The sequence below is a fragment of the Cololabis saira genome, chromosome 8, assembly GCF_033807715.1.
Source record: "Cololabis saira isolate AMF1-May2022 chromosome 8, fColSai1.1, whole genome shotgun sequence".
Lineage (NCBI taxonomy): Eukaryota > Metazoa > Chordata > Actinopteri > Beloniformes > Belonidae > Cololabis > Cololabis saira.
The window spans coordinates 36,302,276-36,318,196 of record NC_084594.1 but is presented as its reverse complement, the minus strand read 5'-3'; the positions used below and the strand labels follow the sequence as shown (position 1 = coordinate 36,318,196).

The following is a 15,921-nucleotide window of genomic DNA, read 5'->3' as shown; positions in this document are numbered from 1 at the left end:
ACAGCTCAGCTTTACAGGATGTTAACCTTAAACAATGAAATTGTAGTTGTTGGTACAGTGTGGCGGTGTTTCTGCTGCGGCGGTGCATCATCCAGAGGGTTTAGCGGGCACGCTCCCTCCGCACGCACTCCGTCACCATAATTGAGGTTGGCAGCTAAAGCGGCCGAAGCAGCGCTCACTTTCAGGACTTATATCAGGGAACGAGACGCCATAAATAACAGTATTTTCTCCCTGACGTGTGTTGAGACTGTCTGGGGTGCAGACTTGTTGACAGCTTCCCTGAACATTTTAGAAATAAAAGCTTATTTGGATGAAGTTGTCGTTAAAATGTGTCTGTTAGGAGCAGATGTTTGTCTGTCTGACCGTGGAAACAAAAATGGGTCTTCTTCCTTCTCATTACAGCTAGCGAAAGACAAAGAGCGTCTGCAAGCGATGATGACGCATCTTCATGTCAAGTCCACGGAGCCCAAAGCCACCCCGCAGCCGGTGAGCAGCACCCTGACACACACACACACACACACACACACACACACACACACACACACACACACACACACACACACACACACACACACACACACACACACACACACACACACACAGCCTTTTGTTTGTCTTAATTGGCACACGTGTATTCATTAATCCCTTCCTCCATCTTCTTATTTATCTGCTAAATAAAAACAGCTGTTCTCTTGAGGGAGGCAGTAAATATAGCTGGACCACATCTGCTGACATCCCAGATTCAATTTGGTGTCTGTGATGAAGTGCGTGCACGTCGTGTAACGGCCCCCTCCTCGATTCAGAGGGCGCACGTCTGCTCCAAGATACAGGAAAGATGAGAAAGTGCAAGAAAATAGAAATAATAGGACATTATCCCCTAAATTAAATGATAAGATGAAATAATGCTGCAGTTAAACATATTGTTAATTCAGAATCTGACGCGAGCACTCGCCTGGCTGTTGATGTGAAGAGAAAAAGGCGTCTTGATGTGTGTAAAAATATGAACACCCCCAACAAATCAGGCAGAATGAGATGTGTTAAAACATAAAGGATGTTTAAATTCACGGATAGTTATGGAGCTAAAGAGGTGTCTGGATCCTGGTTAAACAAAGACTAACATCTTTAGTTTCATGTTAAACGTTTTGTTTTTATGCCAGAATTTCTAATAATGCAATTAAAAATAATTGTTCAGGAAAAAAACCTAAAAGAGCAGTGAAATACATCCTGTTTTTTAACATTAGACTCACAACTAAATGTGTCTTGTGTTTCTTGATCTCCCTCCTACAGAGGGCAAAGATTTAGCATACGGCAGCATCTGCTCTAAGACGCCGCGGCGGCATCATTCTTCAGCCCGCGTGACAGTTCATTCAGAGCCAAATGAGGAGAGATGATTTTACTGCAGGGCGTGAATGGAAGGATCACACGCAAGTGGACAATATGCACGCAGGAGTCTCTTGTATCATTTATTTACAGTCAAAGAGGAGGCTATTGACGTCCAGAGGCGGCGTGTGCACTCAGCTCCGCTCAGCTCAGCAGAAAAGCGCCCGGAGATGTTGAACGACAATAAGCTGTCTGCCGGAGCCGCGCTCGTGTCACACGTTGTGATGGTGTAGATTAGAGCACAACGAGGCTCTGACACGGGGACATTTGTATATGAAAAGTGGTGGAGCCGGCAGATAGCATCTTGAGTTTGGCTGCCTCTCCTCTCTCTCCCCCGGGCCCGGGAGAGTGGCTGTGTCAGAGCTCAGCGCTAACGCTCTCAGGGGGGGGCGAGCTGGGCTTTTTATTCAAATAAATAGACTCCCGTTCCCCGGCGCAGCTCTGGCTGATATGTCCGACTGGAGGACTTACAAGTAAATAAACGTGTTCTCCCGGTAAACGCAGGTGCTCCCCTGGTGCTCTGGGGTAAAACGGGCCCCTTTCCAGTTCCAGACGAGCCGCTGGTTTCCATCCCGTTATAATTAAAAGGATACGGTGCATTCACAGCATCATGCAATCAGGACTATCCTCCCTTTTTTGTGTTCGGAGTTAGAAGGGGGGGGGGGGGGGTCAGATGTAGCACATTAGTAGTGTGTGTTGGGGTGTGTTTGTGTCTGTGTGAGTGGGTGGGTGTCTGCACACGGTGTCACTAAGCATTCTTGTCAGAAATCTGACCTTTTACGCCGTACATAATTAAGGAGGGACTTTTTGTTTATTTTCTTTAGCAGCTTGCCGAGTCAAAGCCGGTATAATTAGATCACCAATTACCATTTAATTAATTTCAGTCTGAAGTCTCATTTTGTGCCGGCGCTGGAGTGAGCCCAAATGGTGAGTCAAACAAAGGCGAGGCTATTACCAGCCTGTCTGGCCCATTGTTGAAGCCTCGGCGTGTTTACGGCCGGGGAATATGGATGAAACGTGAAACAAAGCCCGCTAATCCGCAGGAGGAGAAGTCAACACCACGGCCCCCCCCCCCCCCCACTGATACCATCGTGGCAGAAACACGCAGACCCGGGTGTCATTTATTTAGTTTCAGCTTCAGAACAACGCGTCGTCTTTCTGCAGCGGGCGAGGACGTCGCCCGCATGCACCCACTTCCCTCCACCTGTGTGTGTGTGTGTGTGTGTGTGTGTGTGTGTGTGTGTGTGTGTGTGTGTGTGTGTGTGTGTGTGTGTGTGCGTGTGCGTGTGCGTGTGCGTGTGTGTGTGTGTGTCTCTCAATAACTAATACTCAGTCCAGTCTGTTTTTCTTGACTGTTCTTCTAAATATTATCAGTATTATTATTTATTTTATTGTTTCATTATTGGCATTATTCATAAGGATTTTGTCGGGTTTTCAAATGAAATGTTTCAAATAAAAGTGTCTTATGTTTTCCAAGCGTTTAAAGAGTTTTCTGAGCAGTTTGTCACGGCAACGTGAAGGTTTTCAGATGAACATCTTGAATCGATCGATCAGCAGAGATTCCAGCAAACATCTCAGTAATCATTAGTGAAAATACAATGACATACTTCCTTCCTTGTTTCTTTCTGGAGGTTTTGCGATGGAGGGGGGCGAGTCACATCGTTATCAGCCTGATATCAGTCAAAGTTCTTGTGTAGTACCGGGCAGCGCCGGCCGTCGTCGGCAGAAATGAAGCGTCCGAAGCCTCGTGAGGTCGATACCCCGGCAGTCCTGCTTATTTCCTCTCTCAGGCCCAAGCTGTGTTTCATTTGGAAACAGCTCTCCTCTGGCAGATTAGCAATTAGAACAATTCTGTGGGAATATGTATATGTGTCATTAGCTTTCCTGCCAATTAACTGCTGGAGCGGGAGGTCGGGCCGGAGTTTTCCACTCGGCTGCGGCTCCAGGACGGAGGCTTGGCTCCCGGCTCGGAGCTGCCTCAGCTGCCGGAGAGCAGGCTGAACCTCAGGAGCCCCCGCCGTAATGAGTTTACCTCGTAGCCACGGCGTCTCAGGTCCCGGCCGTTCCCCGGGACCGAGGCCTCTCTCTCCGGCTGGGCCGCCTCTGGAAACACTGTCAGGTTCATCTTTACCACGTCCGTCTCGGCCTTCACGAGGAGGTCAGTCGGGCGCGGTGGTTAATCAGCACATCACCTCCGTCAGCGCCGCCTAATTAGGGTCTGCACAATACAAGTTCGGCGTGTAATTAGCCCCGATTGGCTCCTTCCTCTGGACGCTTATTGGCAGGGCTGCTGGGCGATAGGTGGGGGTCACGCCGTCGTCCCTCAGCGCCGAGCTGAGTGGGACGCCCGGCTTCCCCTCGCTGCTCAGGCCCAACCGGGACAAAGGATTAAACAAAGGTGGTGGAACTAGTGAGGCAAGACAAGTTTATTTGTATAGCACAATTCAATACAAGCTTATTCAAAGTGCTTTACATCAACATTAAAAGCGGCAAAACACAATTAAACAGTGAATAAGAAATAAAATGATAAGACAAGAGGTAAAATAATAAAAAGCACAAGTTGTTAGCAGGTAAGTATTTAATTTAGTACGCTTGAGTAAACAGTAATGTTTTTAACCCTGATTTAAAGGATCTACAGTTGCAGCAGACCTCAGGTCTACAGGAAGTTTGTTCCACCGTTGAGGAGCAGAATAACTGAACGCTGCCTCACCTTGCTTGGTTCTGGTTCTGGAACCACAACAAACCAGATCCAGATGAACCTCAGGGGTCTGGGAGCTTCATAGGAACTAACAGATCAACCATGTATTTTAGTCCAAGACCATTCAGGTCTTTGTAGGCCAGCAGTAAGATTTTAAACTCTATCCTGTGACCCACTGGAAGCCAGTGTAGTGATTTCATGACCGGTGTAATGTGGTAGCTGGGAACAGTCCTGCCATGGCAGTGGGAGCGTCTCCAGGTCCAGGATGTGATGCGTCTGTGACTCACCGTCTCTCCCCGTGTCCTTCCCTCAGCTTAACCTTGTGTCCAACGTCACGCTGTCCAAATCGGCCCCCGAGGCGTCTCCCCCGCTGAGCCTCCCGCAGACGCCCACCACGCCCACGGCGCCGCTCACGCCGCTGTCCCAGACCCACTCCGTCATCACGGCCAACAGCCTCCACAGCGTGGGTCCCATGCGGCGGCGCTACTCGGAAAAGTACAACATGCCCATCTCTCCTGGTACGGCAGAACTCTGGCACACACACACACGTGTGTTCGCCCGGCACCGGCGCCATCAATGTAACATAGAGGTGTCAAAAGTATTCACATTCATTACTCAGGTAGAAGTATAGATACCAGAGTTTAAAATACTCCTGTAGAAGTTGAAGTATCAACTCAAGTTTTTTACTCGAGTAAAAGTATCAAAGTACTGGTTTTAAAACTACTTAAAGTATAAAAGTAAAAGTAATGTAAGGGGGAAAAAAGCCATTAAGGACAAAAGCCATTGAAAATGAATGTATCTTAGTATAATGCAAATATCTTAAAGAAGCATATATGTGTACTATTGAGCATTAACATGTGTTTCAGAGAGCAGGAGATATGATGACTAGTTGCCTATAAGTATTGTAATGGTGCAAAAAGTCAAACTTCAGAGGCATGTTATCATTTATCCTAACCTTTATTGGAATGTACATCCAAGTTTAGTTGCAGGAATCTGAGGGAACGGATGTAAGAACAAAACTGGACAAGAACCTCTGAAACAACCACAACCAAATTCACTCTATCCGGATGGAGCAATTTAACTGGATAGTTTTTTTTAAAGGCCCAAATGAAATAGAGTAACGAGGCTGTTTTTAAAATGTAAGGAGTAAAAAGTACAGATAATTGCGTGAAAATGTAAGGAGTAAAAGTAAAAAGTCGACTGAAAAATAATTACTTCAGTGAAGTATAGATAACCAAAATTTCTACTTAAGTAAGGTAACGAAGTATTTGTACTTTGTTACTTGACACCTCTGCTGTAACACCAACCGTGTTTCCCTCTCTGCAGATATCAGTCAGAACAAAGAGTTTTACATGAACGCAGATGTCCGGCCGCCGTTCACGTACGCGTCACTAATACGACAGGTAAGCAGTTTCACGCTCTTCTCTAATTCTGCATTTGTGAGTAGATTTCAGCGCCGCGGAGACGGAGGGAGGTGTAATCCGTTCAGGCAAGCGCCAGGATGTGTTTGGGTCTCAAATATATGACCATTCTTTTGATTAAGCCTTTCAGAGGGTGCAACTGCCACCAAATTCATTTCACACAACAGTAGGGACGAACCTGTTCAAAGATGGCCAGTCAATTACCGCTCGACCGCGGTAATCTGGGATCTCGGGAATTAATCTGAGCCGGCCATAATTGCCGTCCTGTAATCTGCTTGAGAAATGTTTTTGCTTGCCCTTCATTTATACGCACAAAAGGAAATGTATTCAGAATTAAACGCTGCCGCGGTCGGGCAGAAGCCCGCCACTTCTCACGCAGGCGGACGCTTCTCAGGGGAGCTCAACGCAGACCTGAACGCCGCTCGTGAATTATTAATCACTTTGTGAAGCGGGCAGAAGTGTAAATGTTTGTTTCTGTCACTGCTCCTCATGCAGGCGATCCTCGAGTCTCCGGAAAAGCAGCTAACACTAAACGAAATCTACAACTGGTTCACACGAATGTTTGCATATTTCAGGCGCAACGCAGCCACGTGGAAGGTGAGGTGCTTTTGTTTTTCTCTGACCCCCTAAACGTCTTTGAGCCGGTGGAGGGGGGGATAATACCCTCATACGTGACCCTTTAGCCGAATACACAACACGCCACTTTTCCAAGGGAGCCTCCCTCTCAGTAAACACACGGACCACATGGAGGAGTCGGGGAGGCCAGAATGCACTTCTGAAAGAAAGAAAGGAGGAGGAAAATTGGAGGAAAAAACAGTCTCCCTGTAATACTGGGGATGTTCTGGTGGTGGGTGGCATTAGTTAAACATAGCGGTGCTCTGCCAGTGACTCCTGGCTGAGCCCCTCGCACGCTGTGTTTCCACCGTGCACGTGCACACACACACACACACACACACACACACACACACAGCAACAACTGAAGACCTAAACGACCACTGGTGTAGAAAGAGAGATTCAAACGAGTAAATCTGAGTCTGAGCACTGAAATCCCCCCCCCCCCACACACACACAAACACACTGTGGGTGTATCATCCTCCACCCTCCTGCTCCTGCAGAAAAAACACTTTCATTTATGTGGCTCTCCTTTTCTCTGGGTTGAACATTAACAACATAACCTCTTATTTGCTCAGGCCGGGTCAGAGCGACCCGTGTTTTGTGTATCATGAGTATAATGTTTGGGTTTCTGTACCTGACTCACTGATTCAGTGTGGCCTGATGGAGGAAAAAAAGCAGCTTTTTAATGAGAAAAGCGAAACGTCACTAACTTTAACCGTCACGGCAGCTGGTAAATGTGTAAACATGTGTGTCGCTTGAGTCACCGACAACAACGAAGCATTTTCCTGCCAATAACTGTGGTTTGTTTGTGGTTTCCAGTCCAGGTTCATTCATGTCCACCTTCTTGCTCCCTGTACTGACAGAAATATCTCTCTCCTGTCTCTTGTTTCCTTCACCAACTGCAGAATGCAGTCCGGCATAATCTTAGTCTTCACAAGTGTTTTGTGCGAGTAGAAAACGTAAAGGGGGCTGTGTGGACAGTCGACGAAATAGAGTTCCAAAAGAGACGGCCTCAAAAGATCAGCGGGTACGTTCGGCCTCCGTGAGCCCTGACTAGCGTCTGTCTGGCCGGCCGGTCCGCCGGGGAGAAGCTGCTGCTGCCGCCACCGCTGCTCCATTTCATTGTCCGTGTGCCACGGCGTCCACAGTCCCGCTTGCTTTGGTGTGCCCCCCCCCCCCCCTCATGCTTTCAGCAGCCTGCTGCCGATGCTTCATAACCCACAATGGCTAATGTTCATTTTGATCCTCACCTCTCCTCCCTGTGTCTGTGTGTCTGTCCGTGTCCCGTCTGTGTGTCTGTCCATCACTGCATCTGCATCCGGCTGCCCCCCCCCCCCTCCCTTTCCCCTGCTGGTGTGCTTTCCCAGGGTGCCATTCGCACCAACCTTTCCCTGCATAAGTGCTTTGTGAGAGTAGAGGATGGGTTTGGGTCCTATTGGACCGTTGATGAGGAGGAGTTTAAGCGCGGCCGCCACATTCAGCGAGGCCGCCCGCGGAAATGCAGCGCTGACGCTGAGAACTTTGACGAGCTGCTCGTACAGTAAGCACCTCCGCCTGCCCTGCAAACCTCCGGTGGCCCCACCTGCATGTCCCCCCCAACCCCCCCCCCCCGCCGATGTTGCCGTCAAGCTTTTTGTGTTAACTCCCCATCCATCATGCTTTCACGAGATCTGCCTCCCATCACCCTGTTCCCCCTTCCTCTGAAGTGATAAGTGTTGAAAACAGTCCTGCGGTATCGCAGAGTGATTGTTAAGTTAGAGCTGTAGCCTTGATAGCCACATTACTACACCAGTAAATGTGTTTAGTTCAAAGTGCATTGATTTCTCTTTAGGAAATAAGATACGGGTGCGTGAGGAATGCATGCATGGGTGAGACACGAGTCTGCGGTCGTAACTTAATTTGTGTGTTTGCAGGAGTCCGGCCTTAGTGAAGAACATCCAGACCAGCCTGGGCTACGGTCCCACCCTCTCTGCCGCCTTCCAGGTAAAGAGACACAAATACAAGGGACTCGCTGGTACCTGCGAGAGGCGGTGAGAAGCGAGGCGCTCTCACTCTCACACGCCCTCTCAACCGCCCTCTGTTTTCTTGAGGGTGATGTTCTGGCACGAAAAGAGTGATGGCCCACTGAAAAAGTGCTGACAGCTCTCTTCCGCTTCACATTTAACGCTCCGGGCTTTGCTTTTCAGGCTTCGATGGCAGAAAACAACATACCTCTATACACTACTGCTTCCATTGGAAGTCCTACCCTCAGCTCCCTGGCCCACGCCATCCGCGAGGAGATGAATGGAGCGATGGACCATGGAAACAGCAACGGGAGTGACAGCAGCCCGGGACGATCGCCCCTGCCAGCTATGTGAGTGGCTCTCGCCTTTTCTCTCAGCTTTTTCCACTTAGCCAGAAACACTTCAAACAGAGGTGGGGAAGACGGCTCCCGGTGCCCACCCAGAATGCTCTGGCATGATCTAATACGTGGCGTTAGATCAGACCGAAACAATGTCTGAGGGATAATAAATAAAGCGGCCAGGGATGATATTGGAATATGGTGTCAGGTCACGGCCAGTGCTGCGGCGGGGCCTCCCTGCACAAGAGGAAACTCCACCTTTTTGAAGCCTCCGCAACTCCAGGAAGAGATGACAGGAGCCCCCCCCCTTCCCACCCCCCGCGTGTTATTTTAACCTGAGGTTTATGAACTCTGCTTCATGCGTGCCGGTGTCTCTTCGCCGCGCCATAACCAGCAATCCACCCAGTTGAGATATTTACAAAATGCCCAAACGCAGAGCGACAGAGCCGTCGGCCCCAGCGCCCGCGCAACGTGAGCTGCAACACATCCAGAAACGCCTCTCCGCCTCGCAAAGAAAAACAACAAGAAAGCATAATTAGTCTGGAGGACATCATCCAAAAGTCTCTTGTAGGAAAGTTGCGGCCGGCCGGGAAACCGCAGCTCCCTCTTCACTTGTTGTAGAGGAGTGTCTGCTAAGCTGCTTGAAGCCTGAAATAATACGGCGCGCTGTGCATCGTTTCCAGATGTGGGGGCCGACCACCGATGTGCAGCCCAGGCAGACATGTCAGAGCTGGGGGGGGGGCAGGGGGGGGTGCAGTCATGAGCTCCTGGCCAAATAGAGGAAGGTGCCATCCCTAATCATGGCGAGCATATCTGTGAGCGTGGCCGTGGAACAGGAAAGGCAGAAACAGGATGGGTGTGTTGGCCCAGAGGCAGTCTCCTCTCCGGCAGCCGCTCTTCTATCTTTAGGCCAGGATGTCTGTAAACCTGCCCGTACAGAATGACTTAATTCAGTTTTTTTTCTTCTTTTAAGTAACAAAATTCAAAGCTTAGGCTCCATTTCATGCCTTTATTTTGTTGTTGAATGTTACGTAGTAGAGAGAACGTCACTCAGGGATCAGACTAGCTGACGGCATGTGTTCCCCACATGTGACGACACGTCCGCCGGTTCGACAGGACACGCCGCGCGGTAACCAGAGCACTTCTCATAAACGGCCCAAACGAAAATCAGGTATCCAGAGAAGGCTAATTATCATCAAAGTGTAAAATCAGCATGCAGTTCAGTAGCATAATAATAACAATTTCATGTCTGCCCTGCAGCCACAGAGTCAGACCCGAGGCAACGGCACTCGTGGAGTTACTTTGATGTGAAAATTATAGAAAAGCTGACTTTACTTTTTCCCCTTTTTATAATTTACACCCAAATATATCATCTGATTAGCATATGAATGCCTCAGTCAAACAAAAAAAAAAAGTCAAGCGTGGGCGTTTGTGACGGGGACCGTGCCAGTCGTTCCCCGGTTGTTGTAGTAAATGAGGCTGGTGCCGCGTCCTGACACCGCTCAGCCTGCGCTCCAGCAGCCTGGCACCGCAGGTTAGACCTTCCAGCCCCCGCAGCTGCTCTAAAGGAGGCGGGCGGGCGGGGGGGGGTTCTGTTTCTGTCTCGTCTCTGCCACTGCCAGGCCTTTTTTCCTCTTCTGTTTCTGTAATGAGAAATTTGGCAGATTTCATCTCTTTAGTGGCTCTTTTGCCCAGGCAATGAGCCGGGGGGGGGTCGGGGAGGGGGGGGGGGCGTTCATGTTTTTGCCTTGTTTACAAGTGACAGCGTTATTATTCTCGTAAGGGCTCTGTTTCTTATCGCTGTGTTGTGCCGAGTGCGCTGCCGCCTCTCTCCTCGCTCGCCTCCGCTGCCAGCGCTTTTCTTCACTTATTGACACCCGGCTGAAAATATGCATTAATTCTGGAGTTTAAAGCTGGTGTGCCGGTGTCTGGTTGCTGTGTTTGCTTGAAGTTGATTAATGATAGAAGCCGGCTCGGGGTCATCCTCTGGAGACCCGCCTCGCAGGTTGTGCATGTTAACGAGCAGGAAAGGGAACACACAGCGCGCCGCTGATCCTCCGCCACCAGGAGGCTGACAACGGCAGCCCGCTCGCTCCGCAGAGCCGGCCCCGCTCCTCTCGTCATCTCACGTTGTTAATCTTCCTCATTTATCAGTTCTAAGTGAATACCCTGTTGTCGGTTTGCCGTGAAAATAAAAAAGCCCAGCAGCTCTGCCAGGATTGGAAAACCTGAAAAGAAAAGGCTGAAATTATCACGAGCCCCGGCGCGGCTCCCTCTCTCGCAGACGTTTGTCTTTGCTCCCCCGCCTCGTCCTCCATAAACAGAACCGGCTCCGGTTGCCACTCCGGGCCCCGTGTGTGTGTGTGAACCTCTGAAGATTATTTAAGGAAGTGTGGCGTGACAAACTGAAGTGCGATCTTTCTCCCCCCTCCAGGCATCACATCAGCGTTAAGGAGGAGCCGCTGGACCCCGAGGACCACGACGGGCCGCTCTCCCTGGTAACAACTGCCAATCACAGTCCGGATTTCGATCATCACAGAGATTACGATGACGACCACGTCCATGACGACATGCTGTAAGGCCCCGCCCCCCCCCCCCGCCCCGCCGGGGGCCCGGAGCCCCTGCAGATGACACTGACCTGCAGCCGCAGCTCTCAGCGGCCCCGGGTCGACTTTTTAGTGCCATTACAAAACATAGCGCGAACACACGAGAACACAGATGCGCCCCCCGCGTCGGGGGCCCTTTTTTTAAACGACCTTTTTAGTTTTGATTTAAGCCACACTTAAAAAAAAGAAACTTCATGAGCTGGACGGATCCGTTTGGTACCAGGGCGACGCGTCGTGGCCCCTGGGAGCCCCCTCGCCGCGCAGCCACGACGGACTGAGCGAGGGCTCGCCTCCTCCCCTCCGCCCCCCCCCACTCTCTCTGACACACGTCTCAACTGAAGAAAGACAGACAGAACCTCCACGGCGTGTGCGAGAGCGGACTTGTGTTGGCCGTCACTGCCTTCAACACTTCTCATTGGTTTGATTCCACCAGGGCGGGAGGGATGTTTATCTTCTGGGTGTTTTTTTGATGTTTGTGGGGGTTAAATGTTATAAAGTATCAACATGATGTGTCCTCTCCATCATTCAGTGCTGTTTCAGATGTTGCATATTTTTATTAATTACTTCCTGAACTGATCAGACCTCATGCCCGTGTGGAGACTGTACGCTCTCGATGATGAATGTCTAGGGTTTCCTTTCATGCTGTTTTTAAACACACACACTCACAAAAAGCAGAATGTCAGACACCAAATAGTATTTTTTTTCTGTCATTTATTCCACTATCTTCCCCCCAAAAAGAAAAAGAAATCACCTCCTCTTACACCCGCCCCCCCCCTTTCCTCATGAAGTCCATTGGCAATGCACTACTCGTAATGAAGGCTCTCTCCACGCATCAATGAAGTTTAATTTAAGATGCGAATGAATGACAGAGAAATCATGCAGGTTATGATTTATCCTTATGAAATGATTCTTTAAAGCAGCCGCTCACGGCAGAGCACGCTGAGCTGCAACACAATTTCTGATCACTTACAAGCTCTGGCTTTTTTAAAGCAAAATGAAAATGTCAGGTGCGCGGCGGCGAGATAATGATTTAGACCAACTAATTGTGATTCCCGAACACAACTGTCATCGTTAATCAAACGTGTCTGCTTCTCCACGCTGTAATTCCATTCAGCGCTCGAAAGACAGACCTGCATTCCCAGTAGTTTATTTACCGGCGCATCTCACGCATGACTAGGTTGAAGTTTTGAGTGTTAATAATTGCGCGCCAGATAAAAGGCTTATTGCCTTCGCCGAGGGAACAATCCCGGGACCTGCAGCCAGACCGAGACATTGCACATTCCAGCATCTGACAGCCCGGCGCGAACGGGCCCGAACACACCACTCGTACACGCGTGCAGCACATGTGGATCCCGTCACGTTCAGGGAAGGAGGCGGCTGTAGCGGTGCGTGGCGTGGAGCGCTAGCCCGGTCTGGCGCCGCCTCACAGCTGCGGCAGGTAAATTTCCAAGAATTTCAAGACTGCAATCAACCACTTTTTTTTTTTTTTTTTTTTTTTTTGTTTAATTTATTCATAGTTTTATTCTTATTTTGTGTTTTATTAGGCATTCTCGGCTGTCGCTGTGTTTTATTATCTTGTTCTGTGACTACCAAAGATAAACTACAAATCAATGTTGTGTGTTTCATGCAATCGCAGATGAGGCCAAATATCTCCTCAAATGTCGGCAGCAATGGTCGAGACTGAATCGAAGGAAAACGCTCGTCACAAACTGGTGTTTCTGTTGTTCGCTTGCTTTCTGTTTTGTTTGTTTTTCTAAAAACCAAAGGGGGGGTTTTGGGGGAGGGGGAGGGGGGGCTGCAGTCATGCTTCGCTGTGACCAAAACTGATCAGGAGGAGGTGACAGGCTCACGAGACGACGACCAAATCAGAGAAACCTTTGACTTCGGGCCAGTGAGTGCAAAGGGGGAGGGGGGTGTTTGTGCTCCTGCAGGATCTTCGTGTGCCACTTAAAGGGTTTGTAGATAAACGCTGAAGAGGAAAGTCTAGTGATAAGTTGAAAAGTCTTTGCAGAGAAAAAAATGTGAAACGGATCCTGTGCTTCAGCTGGACCGCACCACGGTCCACACGGTTTATTTCTCTCTTTGTATCCTTTGAAATGATTGTACGCCACTTTTTGGGGGGTTTTTAGTTTTTGTCGAGATTGGCAAGTCTTTATGATTGTGTTTAGTTTCTGTCAACTTATTACTTTTTATATTAAAAAAACACTCCTGTCAACAAATAAGCTGAGTACAAGGTACTTTTGTGGCAGTTATTGTTTTCCACATTTGCTTAAGATCCACCGCTGATTTAAGTCGACGGGGAAAAAGGGGGTCGAGCTGTGGTTTCTAGATGTGTTTGAGACCCGGGCAGCTGCGGGATGGGTCAGCTGCAGCCGGGCCGGGATCGTGAGAACGGGCCGAGCTCCTCCACAAACTCATCTGGCTACTTGGGGATTCATGAAGGAGGGAAGGCAGCGCTAAACGCGGCCGCCCCTCCGCACGTGCGGCTCCGCTTTGCTAAAGATAACAGCGTGAGAAAGCCGCTGGCACACAAACCTCGGCCCAGACCTGCGGGGACGTGCTCGCCAAAAAGAGGAAAATCCACGTCGCCGTCAGTCCTACGTCTTGCATGTGTAGTCTGATACTGTAGAGTGAAAAAAAAAGAGACATTTAACGTGTTAATCTGAAGGGTCTCATCATTTCTTGCCAACCAATCCAAACTCAGGCTCTCTGTTCACGGAGGTTTGGCCGAGCCGCGCGTCTGTCTGATGTAGCGATGGCTAGTTTCACGTCCCACCATTCGGTTGTACATACATGTCAGCGTAGCCCCCGTGCTCTCCCGTCTCCCTCTCCCTCCCAGATCAAAACAGCCCCTTGTGTTGTGATGTTTGCTTTACCGCAGCTGCTCCGTACCAACTCTGAACGTCTCTGGTGAACCCGCCGTATGAACTGGAACAGAACGCTGCTGCAAATGTGTTTCCCTTAATGAGCATCGCTTTCCAACACAATGAAAAGAGGAGAGGGGTCACAGCATCCAGCGTGGGTGGGGGGGCAGGTGCGGGCTGGGGAGGGGGGGGTGGACGACATCCCCGACCGCTGATTTTAAGCTGTAACATAGAAAACAGACTTTTCTCTGTTGGCCCTGAAGCGTTTTGTACAGTTTTGTTTCTTCCTGCGTGTGTCGAGCTGTTTTTGATACGAGTCTCTGGCCGGTCCGCCGGCCGCCGTGGCTGAGCGCCAGCCGCGACCCGCGCAGAGAGATCCCAGGGTCGCGGGGGCGAGGGGGTGGACGGGGGCTCTCAGTCGTCAGTAATAATATAAGGGTGTATCAATCTAATGATATTTTATATGAAATTAATAGGAAAAAGAAGAAAAAATATGCAGTTCCAAGATGTAAATAATATTGTTAAATGCTGTTTTGTTTTGTTTTTCTGTCCACGAAATTCATTTCAGCCGCACATCAAAGATGTCTCCACCCATGTCACGCTTCTTTCTCTTCTTTTCTTTTTTCTTTTCTCTTTTTTAAATGAGAATATTTATATTTATATCTCAAGTGGTCATAAATGAGTCAATTCAAGCACAGCGGGCAGGTTAAAAGTTTGATGCTGTTGGAGTTTAATGTCCTACACACACACACACACACACACAAAATCGGCAGCCCGAGCTAAAATCCATTTTCATTAATCCATCAGCACCCATCCAGCGTGCTGTCATTCCATCCCTCTCATTCTCCTTTCTCTCTCTCTCACACACACACACACACACACACACACACACACACACACTTTTGTTTCTCTCTAGAGGGGGGGGGGGCTGGCAGCCCGGAGCTGTCACGGCGCTCCCATCCTGCAGCAGCTTCTCTTTTTCTCTTCTTGGTTTTTTTTTCTCCGTTTCTTTAAAAATGTACTCCAGTTTTCTGTTTTCCTTTTTTCTTTTTTATGAGGGAAACATGATGACTCATCACTTCGCCGGTCTTTGACCTCATGGCTCCTCGTCTGTTGTAGTCGGTGGTCGATGACTGACGTGAGCATTCTGATCATGCAATAAAATGCTGGTTGTTCAGACCTCCAGGCGTGTCGTTCTCTGTGTCCACGCACGGCGTTTCTGAGTCTGTGTCATTAAACCCTTCAAATCTGGACACTTCCACACCTTTTCTCATTTCCCCAATCTTTGTCTCCCACTGTAAATGATTATTAACCAAACTCCCCCCCGAGGCTCACGGCTGGGTGAGGAATGGGCCGGTGTCTCGATGGCGTGCTGCACTTTAAAGACCGTGTCGGAGCTTTTCTGCCCCAGAATTCAGCCTGCTTAGTCGCTGGAGGACACTCCTCTAAGCCTAAAACCTTAAATTACATCATCATTAAAAAGACACAGTTAAACTGTCCTCTCCTAACAGCATTTAGGTAACTGCATTTGATAAGCTGTAAATTGTAACATTAAAACTCTCAGAAATAATAGCAATATGGCGTTGGTGATGGGCGCTAATGCTGATGACCGGGACTGGGGGGGGGGGGGTTATGACAGAGGTGCAGGTCACGCTGGCCACTAAACAGGAGACAGAGATCAAGTCTAAGCGCTTTTAATCTTGTGAAACAAGCAATTACAAATAGTTGCATTGATTTGTTAAAAAGCTTTGGGTGACATAAATCCTTTCTTGCTTAGCTTATTGCTGGAAAACATAAATGTCAAGTGTATTATTAATAAAGGCCAGTGAAAGACGAGATTTAATGGAAGCGATATAAAATCACAAGCAATCTCTCTGCAGGCAGTATTTCACCGAATGCTCTGATTCATGTGTTTCGGTGTTGTTTTCATGACTGATCACAAACTGGATCAGATAATATAAAGTTTACATGAACACAGACGCTGAAGATGTTTGTG

The 15,921-nt window shown here is 49.0% G+C and overlaps 1 protein-coding gene across 12 annotated transcripts in view; it reads left to right on the top strand.

Moving 5' to 3' along the window:
* foxp1b (forkhead box P1b) overlaps nucleotides 1-14,074 on the top strand; it is a 161,295-nt gene extending 147,221 nt beyond the window's left edge. For 11 of the 12 annotated variants that reach the window (XM_061727918.1, XM_061727927.1, XM_061727926.1 and 8 more), the window contains 8 exons: nucleotides 403-486; nucleotides 4,392-4,596; nucleotides 5,405-5,481; nucleotides 5,995-6,096; nucleotides 7,020-7,141; nucleotides 8,028-8,097; nucleotides 8,301-8,467; nucleotides 10,890-14,074. In XM_061727918.1, coding sequence (XP_061583902.1) covers nucleotides 403-486; nucleotides 4,392-4,596; nucleotides 5,405-5,481; nucleotides 5,995-6,096; nucleotides 7,020-7,141; nucleotides 8,028-8,097; nucleotides 8,301-8,467; nucleotides 10,890-11,034 — 972 coding nt within the window. In that variant the 3' untranslated portion in view covers nucleotides 11,035-14,074. The remainder of the gene's footprint in view (nucleotides 1-402; nucleotides 487-4,391; nucleotides 4,597-5,404; nucleotides 5,482-5,994; nucleotides 6,097-7,019; nucleotides 7,142-8,027; nucleotides 8,098-8,300; nucleotides 8,468-10,889) is intronic. The other variant, XM_061727928.1, reaches the window with a different exon arrangement.
* Nucleotides 14,075-15,921: the final 1,847 nt, after the last annotated feature.